At 40.9% G+C, this 23224-nt stretch overlaps 8 protein-coding genes across 13 annotated transcripts in view; 3 read left to right on the forward strand and 5 right to left on the reverse strand.

The window, feature by feature from the left end:
- The first annotated feature begins 1348 nt into the window (after nt 1-1348).
- Nucleotides 1349-3254, forward strand: LOC128257855 (esterase P). The gene is made up of 2 exons (XM_052989070.1): nt 1349-2794; nt 2852-3254. Exons 1-2 carry the CDS (start codon nt 1402-1404, stop codon nt 3097-3099), a joined length of 1641 nt encoding a protein of 546 aa, XP_052845030.1. The 5' UTR covers nt 1349-1401; the 3' UTR covers nt 3100-3254.
- Nucleotides 3255-3841: 587 nt separating this feature from the next.
- LOC128257854 (esterase P-like) lies at nt 3842-5623 on the forward strand. Its single transcript, XM_052989069.1, has 2 exons — nt 3842-5286; nt 5343-5623. The coding sequence occupies exons 1-2, from the start codon at nt 3894-3896 to the stop codon at nt 5588-5590; spliced, it is 1641 nt and encodes a 546-aa protein (XP_052845029.1). The 5' UTR covers nt 3842-3893; the 3' UTR covers nt 5591-5623.
- Nucleotides 5619-6918, reverse strand: LOC128257856 (THO complex subunit 6). Its single transcript, XM_052989071.1, has 2 exons — nt 6647-6918; nt 5619-6591 (listed from the first exon to the last, which is right to left on the reverse strand). The coding sequence occupies exons 1-2, from the start codon at nt 6757-6759 to the stop codon at nt 5652-5654; spliced, it is 1053 nt and encodes a 350-aa protein (XP_052845031.1). The 5' UTR covers nt 6760-6918; the 3' UTR covers nt 5619-5651.
- A 4533-nt stretch (nt 6919-11451) lies between these two features.
- Nucleotides 11452-12773, forward strand: LOC128257381 (brachyurin). The gene is given in 3 exon segments (XM_052988375.1): nt 11452-11798; nt 11800-11847; nt 11849-12773. Coding segments are annotated over 3 exon segments (858 nt in total). The 5' UTR covers nt 11452-11615; the 3' UTR covers nt 12476-12773.
- Nucleotides 12774-14142: 1369 nt separating this feature from the next.
- LOC128257382 (adenylate kinase isoenzyme 1) lies at nt 14143-18340 on the reverse strand. 2 transcript variants are annotated; one of them, XM_052988376.1, is made up of 5 exons: nt 17913-18340; nt 16122-16205; nt 15713-15835; nt 14487-14864; nt 14143-14416 (listed from the first exon to the last, which is right to left on the reverse strand). In XM_052988376.1, the coding sequence occupies exons 1-5, from the start codon at nt 17913-17915 to the stop codon at nt 14315-14317; spliced, it is 690 nt and encodes a 229-aa protein (XP_052844336.1). In that variant the 5' UTR covers nt 17916-18340; the 3' UTR covers nt 14143-14314. The 2 variants fall into 2 exon arrangements, with proteins under 2 accessions (XP_052844336.1, XP_052844337.1); XM_052988377.1 differs by lacking the exon at nt 16122-16205 and having other exon boundaries at nt 17913-18327.
- Nucleotides 18341-18891: 551 nt separating this feature from the next.
- LOC128257666 (adenylate kinase isoenzyme 1-like) lies at nt 18892-19811 on the reverse strand. Of its 4 annotated transcripts, none has more exons than XM_052988769.1 (4): nt 19686-19811; nt 19523-19630; nt 19305-19447; nt 18892-19252 (listed from the first exon to the last, which is right to left on the reverse strand). In XM_052988769.1, the coding sequence occupies exons 1-4, from the start codon at nt 19686-19688 to the stop codon at nt 18952-18954; spliced, it is 555 nt and encodes a 184-aa protein (XP_052844729.1). In that variant the 5' UTR covers nt 19689-19811; the 3' UTR covers nt 18892-18951. The 4 variants fall into 4 exon arrangements, with proteins under 4 accessions (XP_052844729.1, XP_052844727.1, XP_052844728.1 ...); XM_052988767.1 differs by having other exon boundaries at nt 19305-19471; XM_052988768.1 differs by having other exon boundaries at nt 19511-19630.
- Nucleotides 19812-19824: 13 nt separating this feature from the next.
- LOC128257665 (uncharacterized) lies at nt 19825-21231 on the reverse strand. Its single transcript, XM_052988764.1, has 4 exons — nt 21149-21231; nt 20981-21096; nt 20734-20921; nt 19825-20675 (listed from the first exon to the last, which is right to left on the reverse strand). Exons 1-4 carry the CDS (start codon nt 21208-21210, stop codon nt 19884-19886), a joined length of 1158 nt encoding a protein of 385 aa, XP_052844724.1. The 5' UTR covers nt 21211-21231; the 3' UTR covers nt 19825-19883.
- Nucleotides 21232-21464: 233 nt separating this feature from the next.
- Nucleotides 21465-23224, reverse strand: part of LOC128257972 (palmitoyltransferase app) — a 62152-nt gene continuing 60392 nt past the window's right edge. Inside the window, exon 12 of one of the 2 annotated variants that reach the window (XM_052989319.1) lies at nt 21465-23188. In XM_052989319.1, the coding sequence (XP_052845279.1) occupies nt 22371-23188 (818 nt within the window). In that variant the 3' untranslated portion in view covers nt 21465-22370. The remainder of the gene's footprint in view (nt 23189-23224) is intronic. The other variant, XM_052989320.1, reaches the window with a different exon arrangement.

Here is a 23224-nt window from a genome sequence, read left to right on the forward strand (position 1 = left end):
ATCTAGAAGTGCTGGTTTTAGGTAATTTTTCTACAAACTTTTTTGAAAAGTCATTTTTGGGAAATCGACCCAAATTTACAAACCAAAACTTAAATTCAGATTTTCAGAGCTTAAAACCACAAACTTATAAAGCTATGCCTTTTCAAAATCGGATATCTGTCAGAAAAGTTATGGCTTTTGAAGTGCTGATATAAGGCCACTTTTCTGCAAAGCCATTTTTCGAAAAAAAGCTAAAGGGTACCATCATTAAAATTTCAAGAAAATCGACCCAAATTTACAAACCAACATTTAAATGCCGATTTTCAGAGCTTAAATGCACAAACTTATAGAGCTTTGCCTTTTCAAAATCGAATATCTTTAAGAAAATTATGGTCTTAAAAGTGGTGATATTTGGTAACGTTTCTGGAAAGCCATATTTGAAAAAAAGGAAGGGGGTAACATCATTAAAATTTCAAGAAAATCGACCCAAATTTACAAACCTAAACTTAAATGCAGATTTTGAGAGCTTAAAACCACAAACTTATAAAGCTATTCCTTTTCAAAATCGGATATCTGTAAGAAAAGTTATGGACTTAAAAGTGGTGATATTTGGTAACGTTTCTGGAAAGCCATATTTGAAAAAAAGGAAGGGGGTAACATCATTAAAATTTCAAGAAAATCGACCCAAATTTACAAATCTAAACTTAAATGCAGATTTTGAGAGCTTAAAACCACAAACTTATAAAGCTATTCCTTTTCAAAATCGGATATCTGTAAGAAAAGTTATGGATTTAAAGGTGGTGATATTTGGTAACGTTTCTGGAAAGCCATATTTGAAAAAAAGGAAGGGGGTAACATCATTAAAATTTTAAGAAAATCGACCCAAATTGACGAAAAAAAATTTAAATGCACATTTTCAGAGCTATAAAACACAAACTTATAAAGCTCTGACTTTTCAAAATCGGATATCTGTAAGAAAAGTTATGGCTTTTGAAGTGCTGATATAAGGTCACTTTTTTCGAAAAAAGGCTAAGGCTCATTAAAATTTCAAGAAAATCGACCCAAATTTACAAACCTAAACTTAAATGCAGATTTTGAGAGCTTAAATCCACAAACTTATAAAGCTATTCCTTTTCAAAATCGGATATCTGTAAGAAAAGTTATGGACTTAAAAGTGGTGATATTTGGTAACGTTATTGGAAAGCCATATTTGAAAAAAAGGAAGGGGGTAACATCATTAAAATTTTAAGAAAATTGAGTGCAGTCTCAGACCGCGTATAATTTAATTTGTTCATTCGAGAAAGGCTCGTTTTTTGCGACAATAAAGCTATGATAATGGGACGTGATAAGCTTTAAGCTATAAAGCAAAAGGCAACCTTTTGATTGTTCGCAGTCTCGTTTACGATTTGTCGGATTTTGGACATGTTTTTATTTAAGTGGTTAATCTGCTTAGTTTTGCTCTTGGCAAAATTAAAATATACTGAAGCAGGAGCAGAATTAGATCCGCTGATTGTTGAGATCCCGAATGGAAAACTCCGTGGAAGGGACAATGGCAACTACTTCAGCTACGAATCAGTTCCCTATGCTGAACCACCAATCGGGGAACTTCGATTCGAAGCTCCTCAACCGTACAGTCAAGAGTGGAGAGATGTTTTCGATGCAACACAACCAGCCGTAGATTGCCTGCAGTGGAAACAATTCAGGAATGAAAAGCTGCAAGGGGAGGAGGATTGCTTGACCGTGAGCATCTACAGGCCGAAGAACAAAACTAGGAGCAGCTACCCTGTCGTTGTTCTTCTACATGGTGGTTGCTTTATGTTCGGTGGAGCCGCTTCGTATGGGCAAGAGTACATCATGCGCGAGGGAAAAATGCTTTTGGTAAAAATCAGCTATCGCTTGGGTCCATTGGGTTTCACGAGTACGGGTGATAAGAACTTGCCGGGGAACTATGGATTAAAAGATCAGCGGCTGGCTCTTCGATGGATCAAGCAAAACATCGCAAGTTTTGGTGGAATGCCGGAGAATATTGTGCTCATTGGTCATTCTGCAGGCGGAGCTTCCACTCACTTGCAGCTCCTGCATGAGGACTTTAGCCAGTTGGCCAGGGCAGCCATATCGGTGAGCGGAAATGCACTAGACCCTTGGGTTGTCCAGCAGGGAGGACGAAGACGAGCCTTTGAACTGGGACGCATTGTTGGATGTGGGCAACTAGCAGACTCTGTGGAACTAAAGAAATGTTTAAAGTCCAAACCGGCCAGGGAAATAGTTTCCGCCGTTCGTAGCTTTCTCGTGTTTTCATACGTGCCCTTTACGCCTTTCGGACCTGTTGTGGAGCCAGCAGATGCTCCAGATGCCTTTCTCACCCAAGATCCCAGAGATGTGATCAAAAGCGGAAAGTTTTCACAAGTCCCTTGGGTTGTGACTTACACCACTGAAGATGGTGGCTATAATGCGGCTTTACTGTTGAAAAAGAATAAGACGACCGGAGAGACCTGGATAGAAACACTAAACGATCGCTGGTTCGACTGGGCTCCCTACTTACTATTCTACCGAGACTCAAAGAAGACTATTAAGGATATGGACGTGTTCTCTAGGGATCTGAGGCAGAAGTATCTGGGAGATCGGCGATTTAGTGTGGAGAGCTATTGGGACTTGCAGCGGATGTTCACCGACATTCTTTTCAAGAATAGCGTGCCAGAAGCAATAGATCTTCACCGGAAACGTGGTCAGAGTCCCGTCTATTCGTTTGTCTACGACAATCCAGCTGTTTCTGGATTGGGTCAGGTGCTTTCCAATCGCACTGATGTATTTTTTGGTATGTATAAGGTTGTATTAAAATAATGTTTTCTAGCTAATGTTTGCCTTCTTAAAGGTACCGTCCATGGAGATGATGTTTTCTTGATGTTCGACGATGTTTCCCTACGGACAGCCATTCGTCCTGATGAAGAAGTTATTTCAAGGAAGTTCATTAAGATGATAGAGGATTTTGCACTTAGCGATAAGGGCACTCTGTCATTTGGAGAATGTAGTTTCCAAAATAATTTGAACAGCAAAGAATATCAAGTGCTCAGAATAACACGAAATGGTTGTAGGAATGAGCAATATAATCAGTTTCTCTGAGAAAATTTAAATAAATATTCCAATGGATCAAGCAACGTATGGCATGTTTTGGTGGAGGAGATCCTGATCGTGGGCCAATCCGCCGGAGAAGCTTCTGTTCACCTAGCTCTTCGTTAAGATTTCAGCCTTTTGGAAAAGGCAACGCCTTAGTTCCTTGGGTAGTTAATATGTTCTTGTTTTACTTGTGATTGCGAAAATAAATCAAGAGTTCGCAATCTACATTTAATTTTGTTCGCTCTTTTATCAAAAAATAATTATCTAGCTTTACAAATCTTTTTTTTGTTAGAATGTTGGTGAATAAAGGTAATGATTGATCTTATAATGTAAAGAATTTGTGAACGACAAATATATCTTCAATCGTAGTCTTGGCTGTTCTCAAGATTATACATTTAACAATTTTTTAATATTATAAAATGAATGGTGATTGAAGTGAAGGAATGGCAGAACATGCGGATAAATGTACCAAATGGCAATGCACATACTAGTTATCAATAAAATTTGTTTGATGTAAAGGAACACAAAATTGTAGGTACTGCCAACTGCCTACATTTTTGTTTTTCTTTTGTAGAAATGCCCCTAATTGCAGCTAGGCGTTATTAAAAATTTTTTCAGTGTAAAAATAAATTAATTGCTAACTCAGTAATTCCCGACTGACTGTTGTTACACCCGAAATATTCTCAAAACGCGTTTATTTTTGTATGTTCTTATAGGAATACTCGTTTTTCGCGGCTATAAAGCCATAAGCCGCCTTTGTTCGTTGGCAGTCGCGTTAAGAATTCGTCTGATTTTGGAACATGTCTCTATTCAAGTGGTTGATGAGCTTGATCTTGCTCTGGGTGAAATTAGAGTGTTCTGAAGCAGCCTTGTCATCAGATCCCTTGGTTGTTGATATCCCAAATGGAAAACTGCGTGGAAGGGACAACGGCCACTACTACAGCTACGAATCGGTTCCCTATGCTGAACCCCCAATCGGGGAACTTCGATTTGAAGCTCCTCAACCGTATAGTAAACAGTGGGCGGATGTTTTCAACGTAACGCAGCCACCAGTAGCCTGCCTACAATGGAACCAGTTCAGTGAAGAAAAGCTCCAGGGGGCGGAGGATTGCTTGACAGTGAGCGTCTATAAGCCAAAGAATACGACTCGGAGCAGCTACCCTGTGGTGGTGCTCCTGCATGGTGGTGCCTTTATGTTCGGTGGAGCAGCGTCAAATGGACACGAGTACATTATGCGCGAGGGCAGACTGATGTTGGTTAAAATAAGCTATCGCGTTGGGCCTTTGGGCTTTGCCAGCAGCGGGGATAAGGATTTGCCCGGAAACTATGGACTGAAAGATCAACGTCTGGCTCTTCGATGGATTAAGGAAAACATAGCCAGTTTCGGAGGAATGTCGGATAATATTGTGCTCATTGGTCATTCTGCAGGCGGAGCTTCCACTCACTTGCAGCTCCTGCATGAGGACTTTAGCCAGTTGGCCAGGGCAGCCATATCGGTGAGCGGAAATGCACTAGACCCTTGGGTTGTCCAGCAGGGAGGACGAAGACGAGCCTTTGAACTGGGACGCATTGTTGGATGTGGCCAACCAACCGACTCTGTGGAACTAAAGAAATGTTTAAAGTCCAAACCGGCCAGGGAAATAGTTTCCGCCGTTCGTAGCTTTCTCGTGTTTTCATACGTGCCCTTTACGCCTTTCGGACCTGTTGTGGAGCCAGCAGATGCTCCAGATGCCTTTCTCACCCAAGATCCCAGAGATGTGATCAATAGCGGAAAGTTTTCACAAGTCCCTTGGGTTGTGACTTACACCACTGAAGATGGTGGCTATAATGCGGCTTTACTGTTGGAAGAAAACAAGACGACCGGAGAGACATGGATAGAAACACTAAACAATCGCTGGTTCGACTGGGCTCCCTACTTACTATTCTACCGAGACTCAAAGAAGACTATTAAGGATATGGACGTGTTCTCTAGGGATCTGAGGCAGAAGTATCTGGGAGATCGGCGATTTAGTGTGGAGAGCTATTGGGACTTGCAGCGGATGTTCACCGACATTCTTTTCAAGAATAGCGTGCCAGAAGCAATAGATCTTCACCGGAAACGTGGTCAGAGTCCCGTCTATTCGTTTGTCTACGACAATCCAGCTGTTTCTGGAGTGGGTCAGGTGCTTTCCAATCGCACTGATGTATTTTTTGGTATGTATAAAGTTGTACTAAAACACTTAAACACGCTAATGATATACTTTTTCAAGGTACTGTCCACGGGGATGATTTCTTCTTGATTTTTAACGTTGGTGCACTAAGGAAAGCAATTCGTCTTGATGAAGAAATCATTTCAAGAAAGTTCATAAAGATGATAGAGGATTTTGCACTTAGCGAAAAGGGTATTTTAACGTTTGGAGAATGTAATTTCCAAAATAATGTGAACAGCAGCGAATATCAAGTGCTCCGAATAACAGGAAACGGTTGTATGAATGAGCACTATGATCAGTTTCTCTGAGAAATTTAAATATAAGTTGAGTAAAATGTATGTTATCAAAAAAGAGATTTATTAAACCTTATCATGCCGCTTCAACTATCATGGGATCCTCGATCAATTCCTCGGCATCATCCTGGCTATCACCCTCGCCCAGCACATTGCCGTACAGCTCGATCTTGCTGTCCAGGAAGCGGAAGTCCTTGAGGATGTGCAGCTTGTTGCTGAAGCCGGCAATGGACATGATCTTGATCGGCGAGGTTTGCCAGACGGCGGAGTAGCAGGCGGTGTGCTCCACGGGAATATTGGCCTGCAGAACTCCGTTTAGGGTGTAAGACTGCACATGGTTGTGCTCGCCGCCAATCAAGACGCAGTCGTCCACGAATTCGCACAGATGGACGCGACCCGGGAAGTCAAATACCCGGGTGCACTCCAGGGAGCGCAGGTGGTAAATGGATGCCTTGGGTCCACCGCCGCAGAGGAGCCAATCCTCGTTGACCGCCACTGCTCCGATCCACTTGCCCCAATCCGGGCGCAGTAGATTGGCATTCTTGTGCGGCTCCAGCAAGGCGGTCTGTTCCTGCTGCTTGGTGCTCCACACTCGCACGGTGCCATCCTCGGCGCCGGAGAAGATCTGACCCTTGGCATTGCCCACCACACTGTGCACGTAGTCCGTGTGGCCACGGTACTCCCGCTGAATGCGTCCATCCTCCAGACTCACTTGGTAGATTACTCCATCGCCGCAGCCGGCGAACAGCGTGCTAGTTGCCGAGTCCAGCCACATGGAGTTCACATCGGGCACTTCGACGGCGTCCACCTGCATGGGTATCTTCACCTCCCAGGAGCGCTTGGTGGCCAGCGATTCCTCCTGCTCGTTCCAGGGCAATCCGTAAATCATGCCTACTGCACCGACGATCAGGAAATCACGATGGAAGGCCAGGTAGTTGATGTCCACACCGCTGCCCTGCGGAAAGATCTTCAGTTTGCCTGGGGGCTCCTCCGAACCCTTGTCCAGTTCTTTAATCCTTTAAGGAAATATAACTAAATTAAGGGAAGATTAACCATGCCGAGAACTCTCACCTGAGCACGAAAATATCCCCAAATAGGTTGCCCGCAAATAGGTACTGCTTAGAGGTGGATATAGCCTGCGCCAGGACATTGTTATAGGCACGTTTCAGATCCTTTTCTTTCATCTTTTTAAATACAAAATATCAACAACAATCAAATCAACAGCCACAACGGTTTGCTGGTTAATTTTGTGTGAATGTCATCAGGTGGCAATCACCGCGCAATTCGGACTAAATCACTTTTTTTTTCAGCACCGAAAAATTAATGCTCAAATATCGACGTTAATGGCATCGTGACAGTCACATCGCAATTGAGTGTTTTCCAGCACTGAAAAGCAAATCGATACGAGCATTAATAGAACAGTGGTTGGAGTATCTGCTAACCGATGATAAAGTCTCCACTACGTGCGGATTAAGTCTCCACTACATGTGGATGAAGTCTCTACTACATTGTCATTTATTTTTAACTATCATTAAGCAGTTTAAGATTTCCAAAGAAGTAAGAATCTTTTAACTTTTCCAATTGGAAGTAAGCAGTTTTAAAATTTCACAATTAGCATTTACTGCTTGTCACATCTCACATGAAGCAGTAGTATTTTTGTAATGCACCTCATTACGAACCTTGTTACGTTAAACCGTTAGCCAACGTAAAGATTATTTTGAATTTTGTGAAGAACCTGTTTTAAATTACTGCAAAATTTGTTTGATTTTGAGGAAATACAGCAAATTGCAATTGTAATTATCCGAACAAAATCGTTCGCTGGTATCGCAATTTGCATTCCTTATAAATAATGATATTCGCCATGTGTGTGCCTTGAATTATCGACTGACAGATGCATTCAGAAGTAAGTGTACTTTCCGTAAATGCTTATTTACGATTAATCTCATTAATTGTAAGCTGGAATGCCTTTTGCGGTCTAATTTTGAATTTAATCAGACAATAAGTTCGATGGCATCCCGCAAAGGCGATATTTATTTGCGTTGTCACAGTGAGCGAAGAACTTTGAGAAAGTCTGGGACCTGTCAGACAGTCAAAATATTAGTTGACTAATCGCCTAAAAATATTAATTTGTAAGCCAACGATGACGTTTCATAATACCGACTTGGTAATTTGGATTGGAGAGTGAATCATCAGTTTTAAGCGCCCTTAAAATTTGGAGAGCGTGCTCATACTCATGTTTGCTTTTAAACGAATGGTGATTGCCCACTTATGATTGGAAAACAATAATAGACAGCTTGCTTGGTATTAAATTGCTATTAACATCAGGTTTCTGTTGTTTACCAATCAAACATGGCATAATTTGCCTGAGCTTTTATTTACCAAATAAATTCGGCGTTTTGATGGGTTCATCAAGAATGCTGTATTCGAGATTGAGATATATAAATTAAATTCTTTATTTTCGATCTTATAGATCAAGATTGTGTTTCAGGATGTTGCGTAAAAAATATAATTAAATATTTATTACTTCAAAGTTGTATATTTAGCTGCCTTAGAAGTTTATAAAGACAATAATCCTTTGAATAATGATACAAAGTCATAAAATAACTGGCAAAACCTTTTAGTAAATACTCTATTCTGCTAATTTGAAGATTTATCAATAATTAGGAAAGCACAGAATTCAAAAATTTTTTAGCACCAATTTGTTTGTGCGTTGTTTGATACATATTTTTCAATCTGTTGTTCTCGACCGTTCTAATCGCTCTAATTTATATGCAAATTCAAATGGCTTATTAGTGTCGAGAGAGTCGATTTATAATTAATTAATTCGGCGCCACCAAGTTGTTCTATCTGTCGCAAAATAAGTCACCTAGTCGCCGCCGAACCAAAATATATGCTAAATTCCAAGCATCGAAAATTCCCCCGATTCCCATTAAAGCCAAGAACTTCTCCATTTGGGCGTGAGCTTCGCTTTACGAGTTTGAAGAGCGGTTTTCCAGCTTAATCGATTCCTTATCGGTGGGCAAGACATATCAAGTTTTATAAGCGGCTTCAGTTGGCAGCATATTAATGGCATGCAAATTTAATTTGACAACTTGACGTATTATGCGAATTCGAAGCCAGATGCCAAGACGATTTGTTTTGACGACTTTCTTAGGTTTTTATTGGAACCGTTTGGATTTGGATTGGCATTTTGCACGTGTTTTTCGGGAATTCCATAGCCATGGCTGTCGGAACTGCAGATCAATAAAAAATATGCAAAGATACATAAACTGGCAAACTGGCCAACTGGCTAACTGGCGCCAAAGAGTTTCTTTGCTTCGGGCCAACGGATATGAAGCGATCATCTTTCTTTCTCGACTAATGATAAATGCTTTTGATGAATTTCAGCAAATTTTGTTTGCTACACAGCGTCGTCGTCGTCGTCGTCGTCATGGGAGTTTGTTTTTGTGGCCCAGTATTCGGTCGGTTATTTTGTTGGGAAATCCCCAAGCGCCATAAATTTCTTCTAAGCGGCTCTTTCTTCTTTCTTTTTTGTTTGCTGTCCGGCGGGATTCTCACATATTCGGTCTTCATCACGAATTGGGGTCCAACCGGATCTAGTTTGCCCAAAACTCTGGCCGAGAAACGTTCAAAGAGATCGAGCCCTCGGGAGAAGTGGAACTTTTACTGTCTGGCTGCCTGGCTGCCTGGCTGCCTGACGAAAAGTGGTATGGCGACTACTGGTTCTACGCCGTTGCATATTAAAAGCTCATTCGCCGGCACATTAATTAATTTCCGAGGCCCGTAGCAGTACGAAACAAATGGTGTTAGCTGACGTCAACGGACGATTTGATTGGGTTTTAAGAGCCATTTTTTACGACGACGCCGACGCCGAACGAGGAGATCTTTGGTCAATGCACTCCGCATGCGCCCCACTCATTAGACACCAGACCGGCATAATCCAGCTTTCTAGCTGATATTTCTCCGACTCTGATCTCTAATTTCGTTACGAATTCCGTCAAGGTCAGCTACTTTCTCGGACAAGGTAAGCAACATTTATGGCATATAGTATATGGCGCCAAAGACGAAAGCCGCTGAACTTTGTGGTCAAAAACAACGCTTTTTTTTTTGGGTGTTCCCGGGCCCGAGCTTGGGCCCTCATTTGCATCAATTTACATCTCGGATTCCCGGTCGCGTAATTTAAATTTTGATTGTCGAATAAATCTCGCCGGTTGGCGGAGTAATTTATTCAAAGCATTCGCCAAAAAATGAAATATGCTCTCAGACGGCGGCACTAAAACTCAAATTAGTCCGAAAAAAAGCAAGAAAGTAAAGTTTTATTTGCTCCCGAACCTGTTCTATAACTTTTGACGATGTGCTGAAAACTAATTGGAAGATTAGCCTGTCCATCAATAAAAGACACCTCCCAGAACGGGAAGTTATAGTTTATATGTCCTACACGTGCATATTTTGGTATTTGGTTTATTAAATTAAAAGAGGAGGATTTATCATCTTGTAGCAAGTGTTTCGCACCTTCACGTCCGATTAATTTTATTAGTGTTTGCGTATTTATAAACTTGAACCTGCCAATGAGTAAGGCAAATATTGGGATTTTCGGGATAGAGTGATCCCCGAATCCGGGATGCTCTATCGAAGCGAAAGGCACGTGTAATTGCCGACTTCACTTGTCCTGAAGATAACATTCCATTGACGCACTGGATTCACTGAAAAACAAAGCCATTCGCTGGCTGTTTTTACAATTCGGCTGCTAATTAAGTAAATAAAATTAAAGCGAATGCTAATCTCCGTTGTTTTTTTTATTAACAACACAAAAGGCTGGCGCCAAGCCAATTAACTACCATTTTTCAATATTTGTTTTCATTGGGTTTGGGAATTTTTTGAATTTGTGCGCAGGAAACAGGAAAATCGAAAGAAAACAGTAGAACCAAATTAATTGATTAAAATGTATTGAGTCAGCATTGTTGTGATTTCGAATCTGGAGCGCAATCTACATACTAATATTTGTTTATGATAAACAAACAGCAAACTTGATTCATCGCCGTTCCCCCGAAATTCGGACGAAAGTTTTGGTTTTGCTCGGAATTAGCAACATTTTTGGCTTTTGGACTTTGAGGCGTAAATGAATAACTTATAGTATGATACGAAATTCTAATGGCGCCACTGAATCAGAAACAAATCGGAGTCCCCGCTGTTTACGGATCACGAAAATGCCAGTGAAGATGCGCAAAAGCAACTTTCAAATAAAAATTCCATCTTTTTTTTCAGTTGAATGAAGCATTTCCAACTGCCTGAATTTTGGCATTGCCAAAGGAAAACGACAGGCAAAACGAGTTTTCTAAGCAGAATTCCATTATAGTTTATACATAATTAAAATCGTATTTGTCACCCAAAAATCCAACCCATCGAAAAGGGGTGGGTTGTTTTTTTTTTTTTTGTGTTTTTTGTTTTTTTTTTTTGTGCCAAACTCCATCTGGAATACCTGTTCTATTGTCTGCCCGCCAACACTTGTATCTCGATTTTCTCTTGCCAATTTATTTAAACTTTGAGCGAACTCGAAATCATTGAGCCCTCAAATATACGAAATTTGATAATTCGGGAATGGACGCAATCGCAATAACCCAATTCCACTTCCGTTTCCCAAAACAAATTTGAACTTTACTTGAGCAAGAGATAAGCGCGCGCAAAATGAAAATCAGATCGGCCGACTAGCTGTTTAAAACGAGATTTTACGACTTGTTTGCTGTCATAACAACAGGCTACCGGAGAAGATCTGCCGATCTTGGCCAGCTGAGAGGAGAAAAAACAGAGCCGGAGTAACCGGCGAAATAATTTGCTGAGCGCGAGCGACGAGGTATAAAATATCACGGCTCCATCAGAATGGATTTAGATTGAAGCGAACGTTCAAAGCGCGCAGAACTCAGATCAGCAAAAACGCAAACACTAAAACAAAGACTAAGACCAATTTGAGTTGAGTTAAACGGGAGAAGAAGAGTCAGTGACAAGTGCAATCCACAACCAAACCAAACAACCACAAATAAAAATGAGTACCAACAGAATGGCCCACCTGCTGGGATGGGGACTAGTGATCTTTCTGCTCGTGTGGGAACCCACTCCCGCGGACAGCTATGCCCTGGGGCACTCGAAGTTCGGCCGGATCGAGAAGTTCCCCTACCAGGTGATGCTCATCGGCAAGCAGCTGTGGCGCAAACGGATCCTGTGCGGCTGGCACACTGTTGGATCGCCGCTGGATCCTAACGGCCGGCCACTGCACCGATGGGAGTGACCCACTTCGACGTGTATTTGGGCACCAAGAGCGTGGAGGAGACGCAGCAGTCGGGCGGACTGGTGCTGCGGTCCAACAAGTTCATCGTCCACGAGCGATTCAGCCCGGAGACGGCGGCCAATGACATTGCGCTGGTGAAGCTGCCGCAGGACATTGGCTTCACGTCGCGCATTCAGCCCGCCTCGCTGCCCAGCCGATTCCGGCAGGATCAGTTCGCCGGCATGAGCGTGGTGGCCAGCGGATGGGGCGCCATGGTGGAGATGACCAACTCGGACTCGATGCAGTACACCGAGCTGAAGGTGATCTCGAATGCGGAGTGTGCCCAGGAGTACGACGTGGTCAGCGCCGGGGTGCTCTGTGCCAAGGGCCTGCAGGACGAGACCGTCTGCACCGGCGACTCTGGGGGTCCTTTGGTGCTCAAGGACACCCAGATGGTGGTGGGCATCACCAGCTTCGGACCCGCCGACGGCTGTGAGACCAACATTCCCGGCGGTTTCACCCGGGTAACCTACTACCTGGACTGGATCGAGAGCAAGATTGGGGGCCACGGACAGCCAGCACACCGGCAGTATCTGCGACCCCAGCAGCACCACTACAGTGATAACAATCTCATTTGAGATGGGTCTGCCTGCAGCTCGTCCGCCATCCGACTGAATCTTTATAGCTTTACCCAATCTTGTGATACCAACTCTCATTGAAATCTGTACATTGTTTTTAGCCCTAACTTATTTAAACATCTATATTTATTTTAGTTGTAAGAGTGACAAAGGCCAGGTGAAAAAAAAAAAAAAAATAAAAACCAGCCGAAACAAAAAGAAAGCAACAAATGATGCAAAAATATAAAGAAATTTTGTATATGACAGAAATAAAAGAAACAAAAACAAAAACAAAAACAAAAACAATAATAGCAAGAAACCTGCTTCGACTTTGGCTTTTCTGTCTGTTTAGTCATGCTGATTTTTGTGGAATTGGAATTCCCGCAGTCGGCGGAGATCTGATCTCGAGCGGCGATAATCGCCCGATAAAAACTTTTACGTCGCCAAGTGATAACTGTTTCGTTTTCTATCCCATATTGATAGCTTATTTCGCCAGCTGCTGCGTTTTACATAATCTACCAACCGCTCAATTATTGGGCATCTTTCGAAAACCACTTATTTTACATAATATTTATGCGTGTTGACTTTACACTTGACGCGATCTTTAAGAACTCGAACTGGAGATCGAACTCGAGAATCCACTCCAGTTCGAAGGCGAGCTCCAATGATGACGCTCGTCCATGCCACTTGGTATTGGTGTTTAGTTCCGTGATAGATGGACGATTCTATCACTACCAGTTTCTGACTTCGGAGGAGTTTTTCTTCCAGCCTTTTGTTGTGTTCGAATTGTGTCAGATCTATTTCAGCTTCTAGAGCTGAACTCCGTGACGCACTCTTGCGTTGGAAGATTCTTTCGATGGCAAATTTATCAAAAGTTGATAGCATCAAATGGCCCGAAATACTTCTGATTTAACTGGGCTCAGAAACAAATCCCCAATCCACATTCAAAAGAGCTCTCGAGGCAGTCGATCAATTAACTCGATGACTCGCTCTGATTTAAATGCGCTAGCAAAGCCATATAATTTATTATGACTTGGGCAGTTTATCGGGTGCAACTTGTTAATGTTTAGCCGAGTTATATTCAAAGATTTTGGAAAGTTCCTCAACAAAATTCTTGGCTCAGTGAATAAGTGAAAGGACCAGTCCATCAATTCAGAAGGCATTTATTAACATTCATTTAGTGCCAAAAAAAACCCGTGTAATTGAGATGTTTAGTGAGGTATTTCGATGCGAGGTTAAATGTGTTCTACTTTACTCCCACAACATTTAAATGCTGATAGCAAACTGGTTCAGTAGTGATCTAAATGAGCTTGTAGTTTTCGACAATAAATCACGTGGCTCTCACAGCCGCCATTCAAGGCAAATGTTTTCGTTTTCGAATGTGTTCGAATGTTTTCCTTTCCAGCACACGCGCCCTTGGAACTTTCAATTAGTTTATGAATAATTGGCAAGAGACTTGCTAAACTAAAATCCCTTAATCGTGTCTAGTTGAGATTAGCATTCATGGGAAAATGCAAACTATTAAACTGCAGTCATTATTCAATGATTTAAAAACACTTTATAAGATCTATAATATAATAGTTATAGTACATTACAAAGAGTTTATTTTCCATTTCTGTGTGTAAATTTATTTAAAGCACTAGATATCCATTATTGCTTGCAATCGATTGAAGGATAATGCCATTAAGTGTGGTAACATAATATAGATTTAGACTAATTTATTTGGTGTTTCGCTTTCATTTGTGCTCAGCTTTGAGATTGTGAGATTCGCGCTAAAAAGTGCATTTAAAATTGTTGCTTGCGTCGCTGACTTTGGTACCGGTTTCCTAATGACAATGATGATTCTAATTTCACATTTTACTAGCACTGGGCGGCGGCTTTCTGCTGCTTCTTCTTCAGCACACAGTCAATGGCCTGGACGACTTCCAAAAAGATATCATCCACGTCACGCTCGGCATTGATCTGCGGTTTACGTAGAATCGTTTAATTAGCTTGGGATTTAGTATGGATATAAATGCAATATTAAACTTGCCGTCAGGGTTTTGGCGTCATAGAGCTCCAGAATGGCGTTGGTGTTCTGCCTGAAGGTCTGGAGGCGAGCCCTGATGGTATTCTCGTTGTCATCCTCCCGTTTCACGGCTGAGGCTGCGGCCCGCGCCATGATGCGCTGCACCATCGTGTCCTCGGAGCACTCGAAGTACAGCGCCAGATCGGCGGGAGCCACACGGATCTCGAACTCCACGCCCTGGTTCTTCTCCCGCGGATAGCCATCGATGAGGAATCCCTTCGAGACGCCCTTCGACCGGGTGATGGCGTCATTGAGCAGCGACAGCACCTCGTCGTTGGACACCAAGCCACCGGAGGACATTACCTCTTGCAGCCGACGACCCTTGTCCGATCCAGAGGCCACCTGTAAAATGGGTGGATATTAAGATAAGTATATAGTCTTCAAACTAGGGTAATCAAAAGTCCCATAAACTAGATACTTATAAGATTAAAAGTAAATTTAAGGAAAGTTATTTATATACTTATATCAAAAGAAAAAAGGTTTAATGGGCACCAAGATTTTAATAAGAGAACATTTTAAATGTTGGTCATCAATATTTTACTCAATTTATCTGATAAGTTTAACGTTAAAGCGAAAAAAAAATAAACAATGAGGAACGTAATTTAAATAATTATATCAGAAGCAAAAAGGTTTAAAGGTGACTAACACTATCATTAAATAACATTTTATGTGTCGGTCCCTAATGTTTTATTTATTTTAAGTGTTTCTTTCTTAATATTAAGTATCTTTATAAAAAGTTTATCAAAATACTTATATTATAAGCAAAATTGATTAGTAATCACTAACATTATTTATTATTTCTTTATATTATTTCTAAGTACCTCATAGAAAGACTTCTATATTGTTCTACAATTCAATATACTTTCAAAGCGCGAAATATTAACAATAAGAATAGCTTATTCGAATACTGAGATCAATGAAAATTATCAAAGAAAATTTTAAATGTCTACACATTAAGAAATAGGGCATTTTTAAATATAAACATGTTTGTAAAGTCTTTTATAACATAATTAATTTGAGAGGGTATTATAAAAGGTCTTTCAAATTAAACAAACTTTCGAATAGCTAAATATTAGATATTCATAAACGAATATTGTACATTTAGTAATCTCAACATGCAGATCCAAAATTTGCTTACTAAACGCAAACAACAGAAAGCAGAACTACTCCAGTATTTCTGGCCAAATTACCTCATTGCGAAGCAAATCGCCACTGCTCAGGTGTGTAAATCCGTACTTTTCCACAATTTTGGCGCACTGAGTGCCCTTGCCGCAGCCGGGTCCGCCCAAGATCCAGATGATGGGAATTTCAGCCTGCAAACAGATAAATCTGTGTTAGTTAGATAGGACACAACACCGAGACACAACACAATTAGCCTGGTTAGTGTTTCACTTGTACGCAGCAAGCTTAGTTTGGTTAGGGGGTTTGGTTTGTTGGGATTTTAAGGGATATTTGCATTTCGATATTCTCAGGTCTAAAGACTTTTGTTTTTTGTTGTTGGTGAAGCGGCGGCCAGACAGAACATGCCATATACATCAAGTAATCCTAGAAAAGGGACACAGAGTGCCCATCGATTTGGCATCCGGATGGGCTACTTACAGCGGCTCGTGCCCTGCGGAGCTCCTCGGCTTTGAGCTTCTCCATGGCCTCCTTCTTCATGGCCATTTGGTGACACATAAATAACTACACAATCGAGACAGTTGGTGGGGTTGGTTAGATATCTCAAAGTTATAGTGCTATTGAACTATATGCCTGAGATGTGTTTAGCTTTGGTGTTCATATGTAGTTATTAGTATTTCGTTTTGGGCACCCTGCCAGCAACACATATGTATGTATACACCGCAAATGTTTGCCGACACTAAAGTTCACACGCTACACAGTTTGGCAAAACAAAAAAAAAAAAACAAATAATATATATAGGATATAAATATTACATTGGTCCATGACATTGATCTTGCACAGAAACCACTGCGTAGCACATCATCGCGGTTGGGTGGGGGTGGGTAATTTAAGGCAATTGGCACCTCTTTTCCAGGCGCACAAATGGTGCTGTTAATGGTTTGATTTCATCAAAAAATCCCAATTACTATAAACAATTGAATCGTTGCCGTCGACGGCCCGTGACTATATGTATACAGATCAGCTTCTGATATAGTACAGTATTCGAGGCGCCCGCCGATTTGCGCCTGTTCCGCATTGTCGCACCCATCGAAAATTTGGGTGCAAAAAAATAGAACATAGAAAATGAATGCCCAGGTTGTTTGCTAGCACCTTTGGTTTTTCCTTAGAGCATAAATTCAATGCTTTTCATTTTCTCTGACGTTTTGTATTTGGCACATTTTCTACGCATCCAAATGGTTGCGTGTGAGAATTTATGATTTTGAAGCTCTTTTACGTAATATATATGTATACATATATAGAGTGGTTCAGTGACTTTTCAATGTCATTTCCAAGGATTGGCAGCTGTTAATAATTCAACTCACTAATCTAACAGTTGTTTAGGTTCCCGAGTAGTTAGTTTTAATTGTAGAATTATAGCACATGCGTTCTGCTCCAACGGAACCGCAAAACTATCCAGCTAAACGCAGAGGAATTTTTATGGAAGCCAGCTCAAGCTGGGGCTATTTAAGGTGTTTTTATAAGGTGTTTTTCATTGTTGTTGGTTTCTTTGTTTTGACAATTAAATAATGCGACGCGACTAAGGCTAAAACCGGCATGACTGTCTAGTTCGAGTAGCGCCAATAAACACATTTAAACTGCTTTTTGGCGACGAGGCTGTGGGGACTTGCTAATGAATCAAGCCCCGCCAGAAATTCCTGTGTAGCTGGCGCGGCAACTGGTCATCATAAATTTATGCAAATCGGGATTTTGACGTCAAAATTCGCCGGGGCTTGGAATGTGAAATTTCGGATTTCGGATTTCGGATTCGTTTTTGTTTGCCTCCAAAGACTGGCTAATTTGTTTGCTTGTTTGTGCTTTTTTTTGGGGGGGGAATTTCACAGGTTCGTAAGAGGCTCTATTTATACCGGAGCAGAGTAAACAGCGAACAGCTGACTTGCGGATTTCTCGGCTCGAAAAAGCTGAGCTACTGAGCTGCTAAGCTGCTAAGCTTGTGCCCCCCCACCAAAGTTTCTTGATTGCATCGCTGGGCAAGGTCAAGTACATCATGTGCATTTTGGCTCAAGGTCGAGTTGCCTGCTCTAAATCTTTAATTTTCGAAAAAAAGAACTTTTCGTTGGAGTGCCAGAGGGATATAAATCAAAGTAAAACTTTTTGTGTAGGTTACTTACAAATAAAAATAAATTGGGCAATAAGCAGGAACGAAAAACAAATAAAAATAAAAAAAAAGAAACTAAAAATCACAGCAGCACCCGCACACAAAACACTCACCATGATGATGTATAATATATGCACACGACGCTGCTGCGGGCCTTTGGTTGAAGAAATCGCGAGATTTTCGGTGGTTTGGGAGCCGATGCCTTACTAGCCTTAGCCTTAGCCTGCTTCCTCCTGCTGCCAGTTGTTGTGGTCGAGAGTCTCGCCCGGATTCGATTCGATTTCGATTGTGATTGTGATTTCTCCGCCCGATGATTTTCCACCACCCTCGGTGCTGCGTGTGTTGAGAGTGACTAAATTGAATGAAAAGGCGATTCGGCTAACGGTTTCACTGCGCGTAGACACTCGCATTCGCATTCGCTCGAGCGAGCTTTGCTGCAAAGCTCTCCGTCCGTCCGTCCGGCTACAAGTGCTTTCGTTTTAGCCGTTCCACCTATACCATACTATAAACTGAACTTTTTCAGTTCAAATTTTGAGTGTTATATCTGAGATGGCAGCGATACGAATTCTTGACCACCAAATTCACATTTGTAGGTTGAAGCTTAGTATCGTCGGGAAAATCCATATTTAGAGAGAAGTTTTTCCTAAAACATCGAAACTGATCGTTTTCCAAGTTGATTTCAGCATGTATTGTGTTATTTTGTATCAATATCACTATTTTAAGTTGATACTTGGTACCATATATAATATATATAATATATGATATATTAGATAAAAAGTTCAGTCATTTCAACTCCCGTTGAATTTAAAATTTATTTTAGGCTCTTGAAACAGAAAAAGAACTGATTTTTTTTCCGATTTGATTTCTGTATCTTAGCCGTCAAAATACAATTTTGCCTTTCGTTTTTTTTTTATTAGTTGATGTCAAACGATTTGCAGAGTATTTTCAAACACCATTCTTCGGAAATGAATTATTTTTCGTACTTCATTAAAATATCTTATAGGATTATATTAACTGGTTGCATACTTTCCTTCAAAGTTCCTTAAACATAAGAACTGCAACTTATTCAGAGAAATGATAAAATTTCCAGGGTGGAGTTATAAATTATTGTCTTTTTTTGAACACCTGTTACAGGTTAAAGAAAACGTTTGTCTATTGGGCGAACACTATCTGGCCATTGCTGTTGACCCACGCATCTATACCCATTTGTATTTCCTCAAAAACACTTTCTGGTGTTTGATTGGCATCAATTTTCAGAGTGATTTCTGCGTAATTATCCATCACGTCTTTCGATGTATCAATATACGAAGTTAAACTAGGGCGAGCTGCAGGGCCATATGAAATAAAACTACTACGACTTTCCATTTGCTCTTCCAACTCCAACGCAATGATCATACTGGGCAATCCGAACCCATCCTCTAATACTTTTGCCTCCTCCATATCGACAGGGTATCTGGAAATAGATATATTTTAATTATTTCATATCTCAACACTACGTATCTCACCCATCAATGACGAATCCCTTGAGTCCATCACGATTGCTATTCATTTCATGCTTGATCAGGGGTACAATTTCTGACAACGGTACTGAATTTCCGTCAGTTAGTAATTTTTCAAATTTTTGACCAACAGCCGTTTGTCCTACAATCTGTGTAAAGCATAAATTTGTAAACTTTAAAGACATGCCTTTAAAAATTACCAAGCTATCCACCTCTTTACCAACCAATGCGACGGGATCAATATGCGTGAATCCATACTTTTTTGCTATTTTACTAGACTGTGTTCCTTTGCCGCTGCCCGGTCCACCAATCATCCAAATTATTGGAACATCCTGTAACATATTTACAGTGAATTAAGGTTGCTATAATGGTTAGGTGTCGACCTACCATTGTTGGGCACAAATATACATAATTTTTAAAAGATTTCGAAAAGAATGACAAATGTTGCTTTTTCGTTCAGTAGTTCTGTTGTCGGCACTCCAAATAAAGAACGTGTGGCGTGGTAAACAAAATACATTTTGGGAGCTTTGAAAATATTTACACGTACAATTTATTGAGGTGGCATATCCGCAGTATTGGTAATCATCAACTTATAAAGTACAGAAAGGCCTGTATTTGTTTGGATTCGCTAACGGATACGACAAGCAATGGAGCGGTGTGAAGAGATTGATGTTGAATCTTTGAGATATCATTGTGAGTGGGAAAAGCCTCTTGAGATGGAAGAATAATTACATTAAAGTTGGGTGGTTTTGGTGAACTCTTCTTGAAACCCTCGTTGTGTAGATGCAGATCGAAGGTTATTTTTAAAGCAGAGGGCACAGTAATTTCTTCTTTGGCAAAATCTTGGCTTTTAAGTTGTACAATATCGAGTTTTTCAAAAACCTCTTCGAATTTGGCATATGAAATTTCATTTTTAAGGTGATCAACTAGACTTCGACCTGATGTAGAAAGCTTTTCCTTTTTACAAAGAGGTTCTTCTATCAGGTCATCATTTGCCTTACGCTTTTTTAAGTCGAATTGTAAATTTATGGATTCTTCTGTGCTATTAATCTCTTTTATGTTTTGTGATATAATGAGTTCCTTGATATCTTCCATCTGTTTCTCAACGACAGGGTAAAATGGCGAAGTTTTAATGTGATCTGATACCAACTGATTTCCCACTTTCTCTTTAAGCAAAGCCCAGATACAATCTGCCTTGGTTACTGATTCTGGAGTTTTTTCAGGTGGCTTATGTCTGACAACTATATAGCCAGCACGGGATAATGCGGAATAAACCAGGTAGTTTGTGTACTTTTCACTATCCATCTCGCCAAGGAGGAGCACATAAGCTTGCTCTATTGAAACTACTGAACCATAATACTCCAATTGCAGACGACCCTGAAATTAGTAGTTCTTATAAATTAATGAATTTTTATATAATGATTAAGTATCGCACCAGCTCCAGTAAGAACAAAGTCTCATAGTATTCCAAGTAGAGCTTTCCCTGCTCACTGTATCCAAAGTTTTCGAATTTACCGTCCTTGCGTAGGACTTCCGCCACTTGTTGATCTTCATTCCAAATGCCCAGAGCTCTTCCTCCAAGTCTTTCTATACGAGGCACTGACAACTGAGCTCGCAAGTGATCTAATATTTAATAAACATATATAAAGCGATTTTAAATAAACATGTACGTAATTTTTACCCTTGTGCCCGTTTAAGCTCCTCAATTTCCAATACAGTGCCTTCATTTTGAGTGCGTTTTAGACCTCCACTAGGCGCTTCAAACTCCGTGTGACGATGAGCAATAAGCTCCTGAGCACTAAAATTATTTTATTTTTATCTTTGTTTAAAAGATTTTATTCAGGAATTACCTTAAGTAGGAGTGTTTTGGAAGAATTTCAACAATTTCCGAATCCAATGTTTTCGTTTCCATGTCATGTGTGACCGAATCTAGACCGTACAACCATACCTTTAAGTTCAGTCATGCAAAAACTTAAACAGTTATCGATGCATCGATAAGCTTTTGGCGGTATGTCATCGGACTTAAATTTTTATGATTAATTTAAACTTTGGTCACCCAAATATATATTTTAATATACCTTAGTTAAGTTTGATTAAAATTAACCCACAATTTAACATTATTATATTTAGTTGCCTCTTATAACTAAAATAAAAGACATTCCAGTCTTCTCTATTTATAAATCTTTATTCTTTGTATAATTGTAGTTTTGTTAGTTTCGCATAACATACGCTTAACATTTTTGCTCTCTCATGCAATGGAGCTTGTCGAAATCTCGAACTCGTTTTAATTGATGTCATATAACATTTTACACCTTGAAAATACACTTAATGGTAGATTTATGAACATTTAATACACCACATTGTTGCTTTTAACTCTTACGCTGTTAACATATCTCCCATCATATCTCATATCTTATATCTCGTTCCCTCGACAATTTCAACTTTCACGGTACATATATCATATATTTTGCAGGATATTTCTAGTTGGCTTTCTTCTTTGTTTCTTCGGTTTCATACTACACCGCAAATGGTTTTAAACTCTGAACTGCGAAACGACACCTGTTGTGTTTCTGCTGTTGTAAAAACTTAAATACAAAAATTATACACTATAACTAACCGTACATTGTATATGTGTATCATTATGTATATGTACTTATAATTGATTTATATGTATGCGTCGTGTATTGTATAAACAGTTCCTCCATAGTATTGGTTTCATCATCTTTATTTTGTCCTCGTTAATGCCTTCGAATTGTTAACATTGTTCACCACATTTGTGTTTGTATTATACATATGCATACATATATACGTAAATGCTTTAGTTATTATCATCTACATATATGCATATATCTGTTTTGAATGCGTAACGCGTTAAGGTAATATTTTATCTGCCTGCTGATAGGTCGTTTCTCTATTTCTCCCCCGTAATCGCCGCATCACACATAGAGTTAATCAAAATTAAAAGGTCCTAATTGTAGGTAAAAGCACGGACAAATTAATAATACTTTTCCCCCGCCCCCGTTTGACATGAATATCAATATCTACACTTATGTACAGGACAGAAAGGACCGCTCAGACTATGGCCACGTTCGAGCAGGAGGTGGCACTCGGTTTGCCGGACTTCACCAGGCACGACTGCGAACTGTTGCCCATGCTGGAGCCATCCAGGCTGTCCAAATCCAGCGCCGTGTCTATCATGGTGGTGTCGTGCAGCATCCTCAGTCTCTCCGCCGACTTAACTTGCTCGGCTCCATCGCCGGCCGACTTTCGCTGGACATGACACGAGGCACTAACCGGATCGTCCAGGTCCAGATCATCGCAGAGCAGGGTGGAGGACAGTACATTGTTGGCATCCCTTTGCTGTTGCTGCTTTCGCTCGTCGATGATGTTGGAGTAGACATGCAGGGCCGAATCTTCCGACACACTTGGCGCCACATTGCTGTACATGTTCTCCGTTTTGCCCGTGATGGCAGCTGCCAGTAGAGCTGCTCCCGCCGAGGGTTTGCCCGAACTCGGCTGCGGAACATGGTTGTCCGCCAGCGATGAGTTGACCAGGGCCGTCTCAAAGTCCGCATCGAATAGATTGCTGTAGCTACCGCTGCGATTGCGCATTTCGCGCGCCTTGTTCGAAGCTATAGCGGCCACGGCGGCCACCACTTCCGGACTGCCCACCACCACCACATCCGGATCGTCCAGCTCATCCTCGCTGCTGGCGGTGGCCAACTGATTCTCGTAGCTGATCGTACCGCCATTGCAAATCTGGCGCTGTTTGTGATGACGATGGCGGTACTGACGCGACTGCGTGGCCGTCTGATGGGTATACGCCGGAATGTCCATTTGGGCCAGCGGAATCTCGTTGTCCACCAACTGAGCTAGACTATTGGAATTACCTGCAAACGATATGGAAAAGAGAAAAGAAAAAAAGA

Source organism: Drosophila gunungcola (genome assembly GCF_025200985.1).
Source record: "Drosophila gunungcola strain Sukarami chromosome 3L unlocalized genomic scaffold, Dgunungcola_SK_2 000002F, whole genome shotgun sequence".
NCBI classification, from domain to species: domain Eukaryota; kingdom Metazoa; phylum Arthropoda; class Insecta; order Diptera; family Drosophilidae; genus Drosophila; species Drosophila gunungcola.